The 17,594-nt window shown below is 30.4% G+C and overlaps 1 protein-coding gene across 1 annotated transcript in view; it reads right to left on the bottom strand.

The window, feature by feature from the left end:
• Positions 1–17,594, bottom strand: part of LOC106689191 (spire type actin nucleation factor) — a gene marked incomplete at its 3' end in the record, with an annotated part of 233,316 nt that overhangs the window by 125,311 nt on the left and 90,411 nt on the right. The window contains 2 exon segments of the mRNA XM_067051884.1: positions 4,569–4,748; positions 15,165–15,283. Of these exon segments, the coding sequence (XP_066907985.1) occupies positions 4,569–4,748; positions 15,165–15,283 (299 nt within the window).

Here is a 17,594-nt window from a genome sequence, read left to right as displayed (position 1 = left end):
TTTCTTTATTTGATATATATTAAAACAGATTATCTATTTTTATATGAATGAATCACAACAGTACATCCGTGAATTACAAATGGAGATAATATAGAATTACATTAAAAAAAGGTTCATAAAGTTCCACTCCGTTAAAGTTGCAGTGACCTACAACTTGGGAAACCCAACCACAACCCGAAGACTGAAGCCCAGGCTGCTACAAGACATCCTGTTATAAGCTCTATATTTATCAATTCTGTTATTGTCACTCTAAAATTTTCTTTTTCTTTTTTCTTTTTTATATTTTTCTTAAATTAATTTTTTTATTTTTGCCCTTAGAAGTCAATTATTTTATTGTTAAATTCATAAATGTCATTGTTTTTGTCATTATTATCACTTTTATCATTTATTAAGAATTATTATTTTAATCCATTTATTTTATCTTAATTTTTTGTTTTATTTATAACATGGCATATAGGGGTGCCTTTATATGAGACTATAACCTCCCCCCGCCATAATTAATTGTAAGTAAAAAATGAACATCTTAACATTAATGTACATTAACCATGTGAGGTCCAGCAGTCCGATCTGGTAATAAAAAAAAAGTACAGTAACACTCCCAATTCAAGAAAATAACAATGACAGCCTACACTCAAATAGTATAATTTTGTTCAGAGTAAGGAAATAAATTAATACAAATTGAAAACACTAAAGTTACGATGAATAAAATCTATTTCAATTAATAGCATCTTGACATGCAACTTTTACTACGGAAGTGATACAGAACTTGTCGAACGCTACATCACGGAGTGGCATCAGTTCTTTGTTGATCATCTAGATGATCTGCTATCTACCTCTCAGAAGAACATCTATCATTCGCCAACCAACGACAACTAGAAACTCGACTTACAAATGTATTACAATGGTCGGTAACAGCTTATATTTATTACTACACCAACAGGACTCGTACCGACACCGGATTCACATCTCTCGTGACATCGGCATGTCACTTTCGTTTCGAGCGTTTTCTCCTGAAGGTTTCACCTCATTTTTTCCATATCACCCACCAAAGGTCGTCCATTGCCGACTAAAGGTGAACAGTTGCCAACATTGTAACTAGCTGATCCATAACCAATAATTGTTGAAAATCTTTCTTATTGTTTTAGCAAAATATAAGAACAAAGCAAGGCATATTATAAAACTCCATGATTGTATTTACTCAAAAAATAATTTTATTTATTATTTCCCTACAGAATTCAGGGCTTTGCATTTATTCCTTTCCTTGAAGTATTTTTCCCAACTGAAGTATCGCTTAAGGGTTTCAATAAATTTTAAAAACAGCTGATAAAATCACTGAGCGAAGAAACAAAATATAAACTAATCAATAAGGAGCATACAAAAAAAGGAAGATTACTAGGTGAAGCCTGGTATATTTCGAATAGCAGAAAACTCAAACCAGTAACGTTTCATCAAATTATGCATCGTCAGGATTTAAATAAATGCAGGCCAGAGATATCACATCTCGCTTTAGCAATCTAAAATTTAACTAAAGGCAGCAGTAAATTAGGAGGAATAGCATTCCTACTATTTTCCCCTCTGTTTTTATCCCCTATTTTTTTCCGAAAATTTCTTTTCCTGGAAATATGCTATTTTTTCATACGTAATTGTGCTTATATTTCAAGGTTGATATATTGTTCGAGAATAAAATCTACGGGATGAGCCTTTTTCAAGACATTGGTGTATGGAGGAATCAGTATTCCGCGTGAATAACCTGAAAATTACCTGCAAATAATCTCTTTTTTTATTTTTACGTACTTACTTATATCTCAAAGTTAATATCTCCTATGAGAATAAAATCTATGCGATGAGCCTTTTTCAAAACATAGGAGTGTCGGAGAATTAGTTTAACGCGTGAATAACCGAAAGTAGTTATGAAATTTATTGAAATAAAAGTTGTACTAGGGTCTGATTATCCCAATGGTTAACTTTTCTGCAAGTTTGGGCCCAATTAAAGAAGCTGTTTTAAAATTATATTTGTATCGAGGAAAATACGTTTACGCGTGGGTAAGCAAAAATAGGAATCTGATAAACTCGATATGGGAACTTGACGATAAATTGTTGTTCTGAATCTTAATTCTAGTTTTTTATAACAAAAAATAGATATAAACATTCCACGTTTTTCCCTTGCTTAGCTGCAAATTTAAAACACTACCAAATTTTACATTATTAGTGCACCAGATACAACATTACATTAACAATCTATTGCAATTTTTTATTTTTTAACTATGCTGTTGTAAACAGTGCTGGAAGATTTTAAGGAAAACTTCTCCTGAACATCTAGGAAAAATGTTTCTCACATCGTTTTTCTCTAGTATTCCTCAATTATGAGATCATTATTTTAATTTTACAAATGCAATTATTCTTTTTAAAGCAATTATCCTGTTCAGATAAATTTTCAAAAAATGTAATATTAATAGAATGTTATTTATTTAAATTATTTCTTACATCATAAAAAAGTAGCGAAATGTAAGAAAGGGCTTTTTATCTATTTAAAAATAAATTAAAATCGAAAAAAAAAGTTGTTAACGTGTCTATTTAGATGTATATAAATTTAATTATTTATCAATTCATCATAATTGGCCAAAATTTATTTATTTCTGATATATTGTTTTGGCCTTAATGTGAACTGTTTCTATAAAAGGTTTTTGTTGAATTTGATTTGGGTGATATATTTTATATAAAATTGGGATAGTTCCTATATTTCACTAGCCTTGTTCTACATTATAGCGATAGGATGGGATCGCGCGGGATCGCGTTACAATATCTGTTGCCGGGGAAAGAAGGTGCGGTACAAACCTGAAGGTGATACCGGTCCTAGTATTGATTTACGAGTCAGCAACCATCTCACGACCTTGACTCAATTGTGTCCTTCAAGAATTTGCCTCCGCAAACAAGAGAGTACAAAACACTCATTTTGGCAAAAAGAAAAAGTGGTTCACGACATGTGAAAAATAGCGCTATGAATGATAAATGTTTATGGTATGAATCATATATATATATATATATATATAACGAAACTATGGATAGATTTCCTGGCACTCGGAATTGATGGATTTTTACTATTGAAATATCAAATGAAAAAAAAATTCTTGGATAAGTGATGAATTTAAATTTCGATTATTAAATTATCACAGAAACTTTAATAAAAGTCAAAATAATAAAAATATGAGAAATTTCAGATCTCTGGTTAAAAGGTAAGTCGGTGAATCGAGACTGTTCAAATTTGGTTTTATAGACTTCAACACGGACATCGATACCATGAAACCTTCCCACGAAGTCTGGGATCCGTTTTAAAGCCAAAAAAATTAACTGTTTTTGAGATAGCACACGAATTAGAGACAAGTCAAATCTCATTTAAAGGCAAAAGCGCCAAGGTTGCCACGAGATTATACGCGACGAATAATCGAAAGGCTCAGCCGATTTTTATCATGGACGACTCAAATTATTTAATGCATATGAAATAACCGTGTGCAACAGATGTGCAGTGATACAACAATTTCAAAAGTACATTTTGCATTAGAAACATTTGTAATTGCATAACAGATAAAATAAAAAAAAACCCTTGTAGATTGTAGCATAATATGTTTACATCGTTTTCAGAAATTAAAAAAAAAAAATTGAACTTTCTGGGGAAAAAGAAGAAAAGAAAAAAATAACTTTTCTTCATGATCTTTTATATTTCTTCTAGCTGATATCCTAATTAAAATTAAACGATCTTGAAATAACCACTCTCATTACAACAATTATCCAATCATTACAAAATAGTCCAAAATATGAGCTAAGACTGATTTTTTTTAATGAAGATTAAGATGATTTTGACGACATTACTAAAACTTGGTAAAAAAAAGTCATTTATAAAATCTTGCTCTTAGGCTTAAATCATACATCTTTTAAGCATTCAATTTCAGGAATCCTAGGATCGATCATAAAAGGTAAAAACTGAGTTTTATCAGGGGAAAAAATCATAAACTCAACGGATTATTGTATTCTTTTTTAATGATATATTTGAGGAAATAAATATTTTTAAAAAAAAATTATTTCCTGATGAAATACAAAAACATATTTTTTAAATGAAAATCATTGAACTATGATAAAAAAAAAAAAATATGGCTTTAATTAGTATTAAAAAAATACAAGACCATCAATATTCCTAAACATTAAATTTATCCAGTTTTTTCTCTTAATTTCAGAAAATTTTACTTGACTGAATTCCAATTAATTAATTAATCTCCTACATGGGGGAAGAAATATTAACCAATACCAATAAAATATTGCCTTAGTAAAAAAAAAAAAATAAATAAAATTTATATCTAGAATGTATCGCAAAAAGCCAAATTGGGCAATGTGGGAACTGTGGGCAGCACACACCCACAACACAACGCCTACTGCTGGTTGAGCAATACAACAGACCGTGTTAACTGTATTTTTATCGATGATATTTACAAATTATAAATCCTACGACGTTCCTAGCTATCGTGTAACACGAAGACTTATGATACGAATAATTACTCATAACAAACAGTACTTACCCAGTCTGTGAAGTTGAGTTTATCCAGGTGTTCGGTCGTCTTCTGCCTCAGCTGTCCGGTGCCGACGTTCTGCAAGAAGGTGGACAATTCTAGCGCCTCGGCCACAAGCGCCCTGCAGACAGCTTTGTAATGGGAGTCAGCTTCTTGAGCGCCACCGCAACCCAGGTGTACAGTAGAGTCCTGCAAAAAGGAGGATAGGTTTAAACAAAAAGCCTACAAGGAAATAATACAAAATTACTTGTATAAGAGATATTTTACTTTCTAAACTTCCTTAAGCAGTGAGATACGGGACAGCATATGGGGTTTAATTAAAGATACATATATGTTTCGTGTCTATGTTATGTCTACAAACTTATGTTAGTTCACTCTTATGTTCCTCGATAGGTTTCTCATGATAATCAAGGCGTAAAAAAGCAGAATGGACCAACCTATTTGCCTTTTTTAAAAATTAGATAAACCCTTTATGTACAATATTCTGTTAATTTGCTCTATGCTGTAAAATTGCAGTTTAAAAGGTGAGTTCTTACATTTCTGTTATCTAGGGACAGATTTAAAAAAAAAAAAAATTACTTTTATATCACTCATATTCCATTTTTTTTGGCATCTATACCATTCATATACCAACAAATTAGTTATATTCACAACTTAAGATAGTCCATTCAGGTTCTCGATACAACATTTAAAAGATATAGTTTATATTTATAGGAAGGATGGTAAAAGAAGTGTAAATTAGAATATAAGTGACCATTTGGTTGATTAACATTTTCTCAGATCAAAGAATCATTTTCCATTTTCAGACTAAACTCAAAATCGTGAGAAAGTTTGCGTATTAAGAAATACAGTGAAAAAGATATAGGTAGTCAAAATACAATTCATTAGAAAACAATAAATAGGGGTAAACTAAAACGAATCCTGAGGAATTTTATACTTTTATTGTACCACATAAATTTCAAAACTGCTAATCTCGCACCTTCTATGCACAAATTTAAAATTAGAATTTACAAAACTACTCGTATTTATCCTTCCCACTGTTCTTGATGGATCCGAGATGTGGCCTCTTACACTAAGGGATGAACAGAGCCTTAAGGTTTTCGAAAATAAAGCATTACGTAAAATATTCGGAACGAAAAAGGATGAATTAACGGGAGAATTTAGCAGTCTACACAACGCTGAATTAACGGAACTGCACCCTCCAAATATGTTTCAGGTTATAGCTTAGCGGCAAATAAGATGGGCGTGATAGGTTGAAGGTCATAGTAACGAGCGGATACCTAAAAGGTTAATAAATATTGAACCGACGGGTAAACGTCCGAGGGGTAGTCCGAAACGTAGATAAGAGGATTTCGTTAAAAATGATTTAGTAGAATTGGGTTTGGGGGGCCATCACTGGAAAGATGTACGAAAAGATCGATTATTTAGTATCGGCATCGAACCTTCAGGTTCGTTAGGCCTTTACTATTATTTTACCATATAAGTACTCACATGTGCGCCAAAATATGACTTTTAAGAAGTAACTAACTAAGACTAATATATACATAAACAAGATGGTATATGATATAAGCAGGACAATGAAAAATCAACAACCAGCAATTACCCTTTCGGGAACGATTTTTTTCTCAATAATTTTTCTACTGCGCTTATTTTCTTTACTCACGATGAATTTTATTAAAAAGGTAAATAAATTTTCTGCGGATCCATAAATGAATCAACAGTAATATGAGTTGTAGTATTTTCCAACATTAAGTTAAACTATTAAATTTTAATAGGTGTTATATAATAAAAAAACAAGTTCTTCATCTCAACTCCAGTTCCAACCCCCGTTACGATAAGAACAATCATTAATTTATTAATTATTATTTCCAATTAATCGACGAATGATCAAATATTTTAATCAACTATAAGATTCCATTTTTATACATACTACGAAATTACAGACAGTATCAACAATTAATTAATAACAAACAGTTCCTACGTGATTAACTTAACCATTCCCACAGACTAATAACAATATTTCGTTCCCCTAGAGACCCAATGTTACATACGTTCACAATTAATAAAAGTCAATTACTCTCTAAATTTTGTTTATATGTGTAAATTTATAAATTGAAGCAAAAATAATTCCGATTAGAATAATGTAAAAATCATCTGTTACCTATAGATTACTTTTGTAATTACAAATTTAATCAGCCTTTGTTTATTGTTATGTTGATGAATCATAGGCTGGATTTAACTTTAAAAAGGTTAAAAAATTAAGTACCTGTCTCATTCTTAACATCACTCTGCTTTAAAAAAACCTTCAAAATTAATATGAGTAAAACTAAAACACCTAATATCGGTCGATTTTCAGTTAAAAATTAAATATTCTAACATCGTCGATAATTATAACATAATAAACCGAGGTCAAATTTGTCACTAACGTATAATAAATGCTAAACAGATAAGAATATACATATTAGTAATCAATAGAAATGTAAACTCTTCTTAAGCCTAGTTTAAGCTTCGAGTCTAAAGAGCACCAAGACTAAAAGCTGTACTTAACTATATCTAGCAATAATAATAATAATAACAATAATAATAGTTGTCAAATAATAACATATATAGGGCTTCGAACTGGAGGTACATATAAAAATATTAGCGGAATAGGGAAAGAAACGACAAACAATTTTTACACTCGTCTTTAATATACTCTACACATTAACATTTAGAAAATCATTCGAACCAAACAAACCAATTCAGCTGTTCACGAATCACATGTGAAAAATCTAAAGAAAAGTCGGAAAATTTTATCTTTTTTCCCATTTAGCCAAGCTTTATATAGTCAGAAAATTGTTTGATATCCTGGAAAAATTCCTCCATTAAGAAAAACAATCTAGTAAACAATGCTCAATGTTTCCTGTTTATAAAAGTTTATACATGACGAGTAATAAGTACATTAACGCCATTTACATTACATTTACGCCATTTACATTACATTTACGCCCCGTGTGCGAAGAGAGTAAGACATTATCTCTGCACTGATAGTACAAAGGATTTAAGTCTATATTCTTGATTTTTCAAAAAAATATATACAAAAACTTATCCGTTCAATACAGTTATAACCAGAGTTGAGAAAAAGTATTCGATTGACGAGAGACGAGTAAATTTTTATTAGGAGTTTGTATTCGATTGATGAGAGAAGATTACATTTTTATTCGAATAAAAATATGACTAAACAATATTTGAAATGTCATTTCAATCGAATAAAAAATTAATCGAATTCAAAATTATTCGATTACAAAATTAGTCGAATACAATAATATTCGAATAACAATTAGATTTTTTTTTTAATTTCCCTTATTTTTAACCATTTTTGATTTCTAACCTATGAGGGTCCCATTACACATTTTTAGATGAGTAGAAAACGAAAATGCTATCGATTTTGAGATCCGCGCATCGATTTATTATAACTTTTCCGATCTCAAACATATTAGTATCCTTTTGAATTTGTTAAGATGCAAAAAACATACAAATGGCTTATATATATAAAGGAACCCTAATATAAGAAGGAACTTAAAGAAAAGTAAATATAAATTGATGCAAGATTTTAAAATTAATAGCATTACCATTTTCTGCATCTCTTAAAGGCACCTTAGTACGTTGCTATCTGAAAAGGTAAAATAAATCGATACGCAATCTTAAAATTGATAGAATTTTCATGTTACGCGTATTAAGAATCATATAAGAGAACCATAATATATTAGAGATCAAAAAAGTTAAAATTAGTCTATACCCGATCATAATTATTAATATATATTACCGCCATATTGGTCCGAAAGACAAAAAATGTCGTCTTTACGAATATACTAATACAAATGTATTCGGATGGTTAATCATTTAATTTTTTAGAATAAAATGTTATTCCACTAAAATTCGACGAAAATTTATGAATACAAAAGTATTTAAATAGTTATTCGAATTGCGTTTACTCGAATAATTAATCATTCGTGTAAAATAATGACAAATATAAAAGTATTCGGATGGTTAATCATATGTTTTTTTACGAATAATTGATTATTCGAGTAGAAAATTCACGAATAAAAAAGTACTCGTCTCTCGTCAATCGAATATTTTCCCCAACTGTAGTTTTAATCAGGATATTAGCATAATATACAATTTAAATCGTTTATATGAATCTATAGAGAATTTTATTTCTGAGTATGACTATGTACTTAACTCAACATAGACGTGTTTTGGACTTAAAACCTTATCAATTATTACCAGTAAATCTGTACTGTTAGATATTCATCAAAGATCCAAATGGGTCAAAAAATTTAGGAAAAGTTTTCCATTTCTTCAGTATAATGACATTAATTATTGTTCAAAAGCATATCAAGTAGATTAGCTTCAACATAAATAAACAAATTAGAGGTCATTTATAGCCAAGTAGCAGCCTCTAGACCTGTAAGTATCTGGCTTGAAGAGGAATTGAATTTAATTTAATGCCAATTCCCCGGGATAAAATTTGACCCCTATCCCCTTTGGTTCAAAACCAAATTAAAACTTTGTTTACCAGTATAGAAACTCCCCGTATATAAGGAATAACCGAGTAAGAGGGTAAAAAAAAGGCACAAAATATTACATAATGCCCCAATATTTATTCGCTTATTACTTTCAATATATTTATTCGAAATAATTTACAAATGTACATGTTAATTAGCCTTAAGTATATCACTCATATGCAATATAATTAAACCACCCGATTGAATGTCAAAAAGGAATGGGGAAGATTCCTCGAATACTCCATCCAGTACTGCATTCTTTGGAGTTTTCGAATCATTTAACAGGTCGATCTAATAAACAGTCCTATAAATTTTAACAACGGTATATTGGATAGTCAAGTTTTCTTTTTAGTTGTAATTTTAAGTGTCAATACTTAGGACTTAATTCTTGTGGGGAAAATCTTTTTGTTGAAAAAGTTTTTGTAACAGTTCTTAAAGTTCTGTATACAGTCCCTCCATGATGTATTTTTTTTTTTTCATTTAAAACTATAGAAGTAAATTCAACGAAAATTCATTCAATAATTTTCGGAAAAAAAGGTCAAAATCACACTACATTCCTGGAAACAAAAACATATAAAATATTCATTTAAGTAATGTTTAGCATTATAACCAAAATCTTTGCAATGATAAGTAATCAAAATTTGCTTCAAGATGCACATAAGAAATACCGAAGTTTGATGGTAAACGATACATGATTACTCCATTAGCCAACTACTTGAATTTACAAATCTTTTAAGACTGAAATTAGACTACCTAATGTTCGTGAACTGTCTCGAACAGAGCCAATCCAACTTCTTGACCGAGTTTCGAACAGCTCTATGCTAAGTTTCTCAGAAACTAAGGGACTAATCTTTGAACAGACGTTTTCTATTTGTAGTAAGAAAAAAAATTTTTATTATTAAAAAAAAAATGAGAACGAACATCGTGCAAGTTGCTATAAAGCAATGTTTGAACTTAAAAGTTTTCTAGAGAAATTGCAAACTGTAATATTAAACTCGATATAATTATAAACAGAACACTGATGAAAATAATTTCATTTATTGCCAAACCACTGTAATAGATGAAAATTGATGCAATAAATGGAGGCCCCTCCTAACCCTTCCAAAATAATATTTTATTATAAAGGCTTCATACATTTTTTTTAAAAGTTAATAATATCTTCCAATAACAATTAAATAAGTAATTCTGAAAATAAATAAAAAATACTTATTGACAATCTTCGGTTCAATGCTAGTTAAGAAATCGTAGGAGATATAGGAGATACGAGATTGCCTAATAGCACCTTTAAAAAAAAATTTGATTTTTATGTCAGCATAAATATGTCTACTTTGGAAAAATCTACTCTACCTGATTTTACAAGCTCTAACACCCTCAGCAGATTGTTTCTATGTTGGATTAATTTTTCTTTACTGCATTTGATGATTTTGCATCGAAATGATATGTATATTTACTCAAAATCATTAGTTTTTTTACGGTTTGCAAACAAACTATTTAGCTTATAATTTATGTAACCTCTAAGCAGTACACTTTTTAAAACTGCTAAAAATCTAACCCAAAAAATAATGTCATAGCATTGTATCATGGTTTACTGCTACATATTGTAATTTGGGTCTCCCCAAAGTTACAAATAAACTATCAGTCATAACCTCATCTATAATTCAAGAACTTTCCTGTTTATTTTTAAGGATTTGAGATACATTAATTCTTAATGAATAGGCTAAAACGATAATATAAATTATTTTTAGCAGAGAAGCTAAATTTATTTATATAATGTATTATAAGTTGTCATTAAACAGAGTGTTTAATTTGTAGAGTGATATTTAATAATCAATCATAATTATATGTTTCATTTATATAAATATTGCCAACACCAACTCAAATCCCAAGATTAAGTCATATCTCAAGGTAAAAAGAGGGTGGGTTTTTCAAGATACAATTACTTCAGTTATACCTAAGGTTCGTCCGTCACCCCCACGTCTATTTTTTGTGAGTGCGACCCATTGGCTAACGAGCCTCACACCCGAGGGGAGGTTGTCAGTGAGTTTTGTATTATTTTGTGCTTGAAAAAAACCCGGGTGGGACCGGGATTCGATCGGAAAACCTGTGGATTGATAGACTGGCGCGTTACCAAACTGCTACCGCTGCCCCCATTCACTTCATTACAATCAATTTTTTTTCAATTAATAATTACCATCAGCAATTTATGATTCCTGATAATCACGAGATAAATAAAAGAAAAATCTCCATAAAGAGAACGTTCACGGTTATATAACTAGAAAATTAGAAAATTCTTTGAAATCATTAGGCGCACAATAATTATTGACCATAACCAGGGCATCCTAAGACCTAAAGCAAAACAAAGAGAAGATAATCACCCTAAAGTGCAGACATTTATCAGTTTGAAAAGGGAAAGTTTGGAATCCCTCTCTACTTTCGGTAATTACTCCTCTTTGATCTCCAAGAGGGATTATACAGGCGTTTTACCGAAACGAGAGCAAAACTGGGGCTCTAAGGAAGAAAGTTAATGGAGCTTAAAGTATTACGAATATAAATAATAATTAATTAAAGGCTAATGTTCCAGTAAAATTAAATAATAGAATGTTAGGAACCCTAGCTATTTATTTATTCTTAACAATGTTTCTGGGGATCATATTAAATTCATATACCATGCTAAGCAGTTATTTTAAAATTTGAATAAAATATTAATATTTATTTACCAACAACTTCTTACAATTGGATATCAAATCCATAGTTAGAAGCCAATATAGGGAAGTTTAAAGAAAATGAATTCAAAAATTATAAAATAAGTGAGTAGCGAAAATTTTTAAAATGTGGAAAGAAAATTGCTAAAATACAAAATTATTTTTAATATTGTCCGTGCCTAAGTGGTGAATCTGAACATTCCTTAGATAATTGGGTTTGGAATAATTGAATTATCATTATAGATTTCAGTTATCAGCTAATTTCAAATGTTGATATACGTCAATTGGTTAAGTCCTGTTTTGGAATAGTGACGTCACATATCCAGCTAGTTTAAAATAGTGCATAACCCAAGATTGACAAATTTGCAGTAGCCAGTTAAGTTTTGAACTGATACGTATTGATAATGAATTACAAAAAAAAATTAATCCTAGATTTGCCAAAATACTAGATACAATATTTCGAATGAAATAAATCGGCAGCTTCCCCATATCTTTTAGTTATATTTTTTCCATTTCAGAAAAAAAAATGTAACAATGTATTTCTTCGTTAGCATGAGCTGTGTTATAAGCTTTAATATTCTTATTCATAACTATTTACATTTAATTCCTTTGTTCTTAATTAATTTACCATCATCCTCCACGTCTCTCCCTCCTTCTTTATCGATCTTTTATTATTTTTTTGTCTGTTGTTATTAATTTCAATTCTGGTATTATTGTGTGTTCATATTCTTTATTTGTGCGTGATCTATTGGTCAAAAAAAGTAAAATGAAATGTTTTCGATTTTTGACAATTTAAATCTCGAGGATGCGTGTGTTTTACTAATCGTTGTTATTTTGTTTTACAAACAAATACTTCGGCCATGACAATACCAAAGAAATTTAAAATAAAATTGTAGTTTTTCAAAAGTAGTTATGATTCATGAATCTTTTTTAAGGCCACTTCCAATTCAATACTGAAAAAATCGTTTATGCACATTTTTTATAGACTAAAAAAATGAGGTTTCTTCACTTTTGTGATGAAATTATTTTCCCCTGCTACATATTGGAGCAACTTTTTCAAAAGTTTCACTGACGTATGAAATCAGAGGCCTCGGAAGGTGTAACTAAAATAAGTTGAGAACAATAATTAAATTAAGAACTGTGAATCAAATATTTTTTTACTAGTGTGAAAAAAATGATTTTAATGATGGAAAAATTAAGATTTATGTATTTACACCCGAGAATATTATCATATTAAAACAAAAAATAATGCATTCTATTGAATTCAGCACCCTGAATAACATAAAAATTCATGATGATTACAAAATATGAAACAATTTATAGGGTTTTTATTCATAAAAAAAGGAGTTTCATACCACTGTCCCTTAGATCGAAAAAAAACCGGATATGAAGATCTGGTTTAATATTAGAATTAATAATAAAAAAATATATTATATTCAATTGGAAATTCCAGAGTTAGATGCAATTTAGATAAAACATCAACAGCACCCTTAACAGATAAGAAAAACAGATAAGAAGATTAGAAAAGCAAATCAAAATTCCAAAAAATGTTTTTTTTTAAATGAATTCCTTGCCTCTGACAATAATGTAAAACTCCACAAGAGAGTAAATAACAATGCTACTTTTTTTAAACAAATCACATTAATTGCCTTTAATTATTAATTGAAATCAACAGTTTTACCCTCCTACTCTCTAAACTTAGTCCTGTGTTGTAATATCACACAACGAGCTATTATAACTAAACTGCTGACAAATAACCTATTCGTAATAGGTAATACGTGGCTCGAAAAGGAAAAATTATATACGGGCACAACAAATAAATATCCTTTGAATACCAAACTTTGTAATCGTTACATTCAACTAAAAAAAAATTGCATCGCAAATTGACATCTCATTATGGAGTGGGCAACTCGTTCAGCTGAAACGGACCAAACCGGAGAGAATAATTAACTTTTTTCTTTTGACTACATAATGCAATGGATGCAACCTAGAATGAAGCCAAACCAGTTAGCTACTGCACTCATCGCCTGAGTTCCTAGATAGTCACGTTAACTAATTGCGTAATAGAAAAAAAAAATAAAAAAAAGAGTATTAAATAAATGAGCGAAGAAATTCTAAAAGAAAAAAGATATAAAAAAAATCTTGAATAACAACCTTTTAAGTGAGGCATGATATTATACTGAGTAGCTTTGTGCAAACTAGCCAACTTTCAAAGACCTACTCTACATTAAATTTACGGAAAAAATATACTCATATTTGTCTTACCAAATAATAATTTATGATCCAAGTGCAATATGAATTTTGTAAGAAAATGGACGTAATGCATTTTGATTTGGAGATCCTAAAAAAAAATTGTCTTTAAGTTGGAACTTATTCTTCGGGTAATCTCAACTATAAAATAGATAGGTAACATATAACTCATAAGATTTCTTTTCTCTATTAAATTATTCTAGATAGAATGAGTACCTGAGCAAATACGAACAAATTGAGGCTAAACGCTATGTAAAAACTCAGGTTTATTTTTATCCCCAATCAAGGTCACCAACCTAATCCAACCAGAGTGGAAGGGTCGAGTTTTCATTCCTTAGGAACGCAATGTAATAAAAGTCAACCCTTCCATAGATCGAACAGGTGTCGTTGCAGACTTGAGGTTGTCATGACCTCAAATTCCTTATGATCTAACGATCCTTTTTTTTTTTTTTATGCTGCATATCCTACTTTAAACCTAAATTATCATCCCACCACTTTCAACTACTCTGATAAAAAATAAGCATTGTCTTGGACTATAGTATTCTACAAACGTACGAATTGCCCATGAGTCATGAACTCATTTCAAATCAGACCTAAAGACAACTAGCCCATCCACTTAAGGATAACAATTGCAACCCAGCCTGTTCATTGAAGTTATCCTTTCCCAAGACTTACCCTAGAAACTTCATACCGCCCTAATCCATCGCTCTGAACACTTGCTTCCATATGGACGTTGATGACCTCAGGATTTTACGCCCTAAAGCCTAGCCAACAACAACTTGCTTCCACAATGCACGTAAGCTCCTTGAATCCTCACTCATTTTTCTTCACTTTGATTAAGTTCTTCTATCCCAGTATAGTATACAGAGGCCTTACGATTTAACAGAAGAACAGAATAAAATATTGATAATTAATTTCAGCCCGTAGTACTATTACTGAAACCTATTCCCATATTTGCAAAAAACTAAAATAATTTGTAATTATTTCGTTTAATTTTTTAAAATATTTTGCATACATATTATTTTACATAATAATAAAACAATAATAATTTATATTTTTAATTGTTTGCATAAATAATAATTTCAAATACAAAATTATAGTCATACCTGTATTACTATAGCAAGAGACGATGAGTGGTTGGCTTCTTCGTCCTCTAAATAACCCGAATCCCACTCTATCCCTTCATCATTTTCTTCATTTTCCTGATGATGGTGTCTTTCATCGCCTAGAAACAAATTCAAACCATTAGTACAATAGAAAATAGACACAACGTATATAAAACAGTAATTCAACTCAATAAAAAAATATATGGACACAAAAAAGTTATAAATTTTTTTAATTAATGCACAGTATTCGAAACCTAGCAAAAAGTGATAAAATTATTAATTTATTGCTTGTATGGTTGCATGAGTATAAGAAATTTGTTGATGCTTATCGATAAATTTCAAACTTGTATCGTTTAAAATACAAATTCACTATTTCTAAGCTTTTAATTTTTATTTACTAATGGAATAGTTTAGAGCACGAATAAGATGGATAGAGCATGTTGAGATGATGTCCGATCAAACGATACCCACAAAGATACTTTATGGCAAACCAAATGGAAAACGGAAAAGAGGACGTCCCCGGATAAGATAACTGGAAGATGTGGAGGAGGATATAATGTTGAAAGACAGAAAGAGAGAGCTAGAGTGGAGATTGGTTGGCTGAGATGGAGGAGGTCCCGGCTTCATGTAAGACCGTAGTGCTATAACAATAATATTAATAATGGACTAGTTTAATTCTAATAACAATTATTAATTTATGAATGCATAATCATTTCTCACATATATTATGTGAAAAGGAAACAGAATATAAATATTTACAACAGGGAACCTAATTTTCCAGGGAATACATCACTATGGATACAGAGTACATTTTCCTTGAAAGGGAACCAAGACTTGGCTTTGAGTCAATACCGTTTGCGAGTTGAGATATTACCAGGGAATGGTACGGGATTACAAGAAGCAAACATTCGATTATATCAAGATTTAGAAAATCATTTGATTGTCTTTTAAATATTATATTAATACAGAAATTAAGCACTGTAATGACATAAGATGAGAAATAAGATGTTTCAGTATACATGTCCAATCAGTTATTACCATTTTTATTTGATTTTCTACTTTAACCTCCTTAGAAATTGCTAGAGAAAACGGAACACCATGTGTATATATTAGAGCTTAATAGTAATATAAATCCACAAGAGGATTCGATATTTAATTTATCTGTCTCTTCATACTTTCCAAACCACACACTATAAAATGAACACGGTGTTAATCCCACAGTTCTAGTTGGGATTTTACCACTAAAATAGAATTTTCAATTTAACTAAAACGGGATATACATAAATCTCGATATTCAGTGTATTATTTATAATATCCCTTCCATGAAAAGGAAAAAGTACAAGACATAGAGAAAAGCAAGCCATGATTCGGAATTACTTCTTTACTAAAGGTATTTAAATTTAGTAAAAGGCTTTATTTTAACATTAATCTTTACATTTTGATTGAGTCTGGCACCCGGGACTCCTTTACAAACTCCGTAAATTCCTACCTCCTACATACTTTCTCATTATCCTTTCCTTTCTCGCTGACAGATTAGCTAAAGTAAATTACAATGGTTCCTATTCATTAAAATTTTGGTTTCATTCCCCTTTTCCGTGCTGAAATGTCACAACTTGATTGGCAATAGCTCTTCTCTCCCCTCTCCTAGTTTTGATCGTTGGTACGCCCATGTAATGACTCCTGATGTATTACAAGTAGCTTAATTATGTAACTTAGTAAAATTTAAAGGATTAAATTGCACAAATTTTGGAATATAAGAACATGTTTATGTCATCATTAATTTTGAAAATAAAAGTAATGTTACGGAATACGGTGTACAGTGACACGTGTAGAGTAGTACATTTTTGTTTATATCTGGAACCTCATTTAAAATAAATTTATTTTTTATTTTTACTGAACTTCTTATATTTAGAAGCAAAACGGTCACCCTTTAAAATATTCCGCTTTTGTTATTTAGTTTCTGTACGATTTCAAGCAGCATATTTTAACAGCTTAAGTGCATTTTATGACAGAAAATAATTCAAATTTTTACATAAGCTATAAAACAGAAACAGTAAACTTATCTGAAAAGTATTAGACAGTTACAGGTTAAACCACTGGTGTAACCTTTGTGATGGGCAAACTTATCTTATCTTTTTTTGAAATACTTTTACATAAGAATCCGTTGGCAGAAATTAATTTACATATAAGAAAATGGTCAGGGATGCGGTCAAAAAGGAACAAATAGTTTTAACTGTTTAATGTCCGACGTTTCGCCCCACTTTGCAGGGCTTCATCAGGGCTTTTCAAAGCGATAGGTTAAACAGGTTTTAACCTATTAGGTTTAGGATCTGTTTAACCTATTGCTTCGAACAGCCCTGATGAAGCCCTGCAGAGTGGGGCAAAACGTTGGACATTAAATAGTTAAAAACTACTCGTTCCTTTTTACCG

This window comes from Halyomorpha halys, unplaced genomic scaffold (assembly GCF_000696795.3).
Source record: "Halyomorpha halys isolate HHAL.00 unplaced genomic scaffold, Hhal_1.1 Scaffold1295.1, whole genome shotgun sequence".
Lineage (NCBI taxonomy): Eukaryota > Metazoa > Arthropoda > Insecta > Hemiptera > Pentatomidae > Halyomorpha > Halyomorpha halys.
This window is presented reverse-complemented; position numbering and strand designations above follow the sequence as displayed.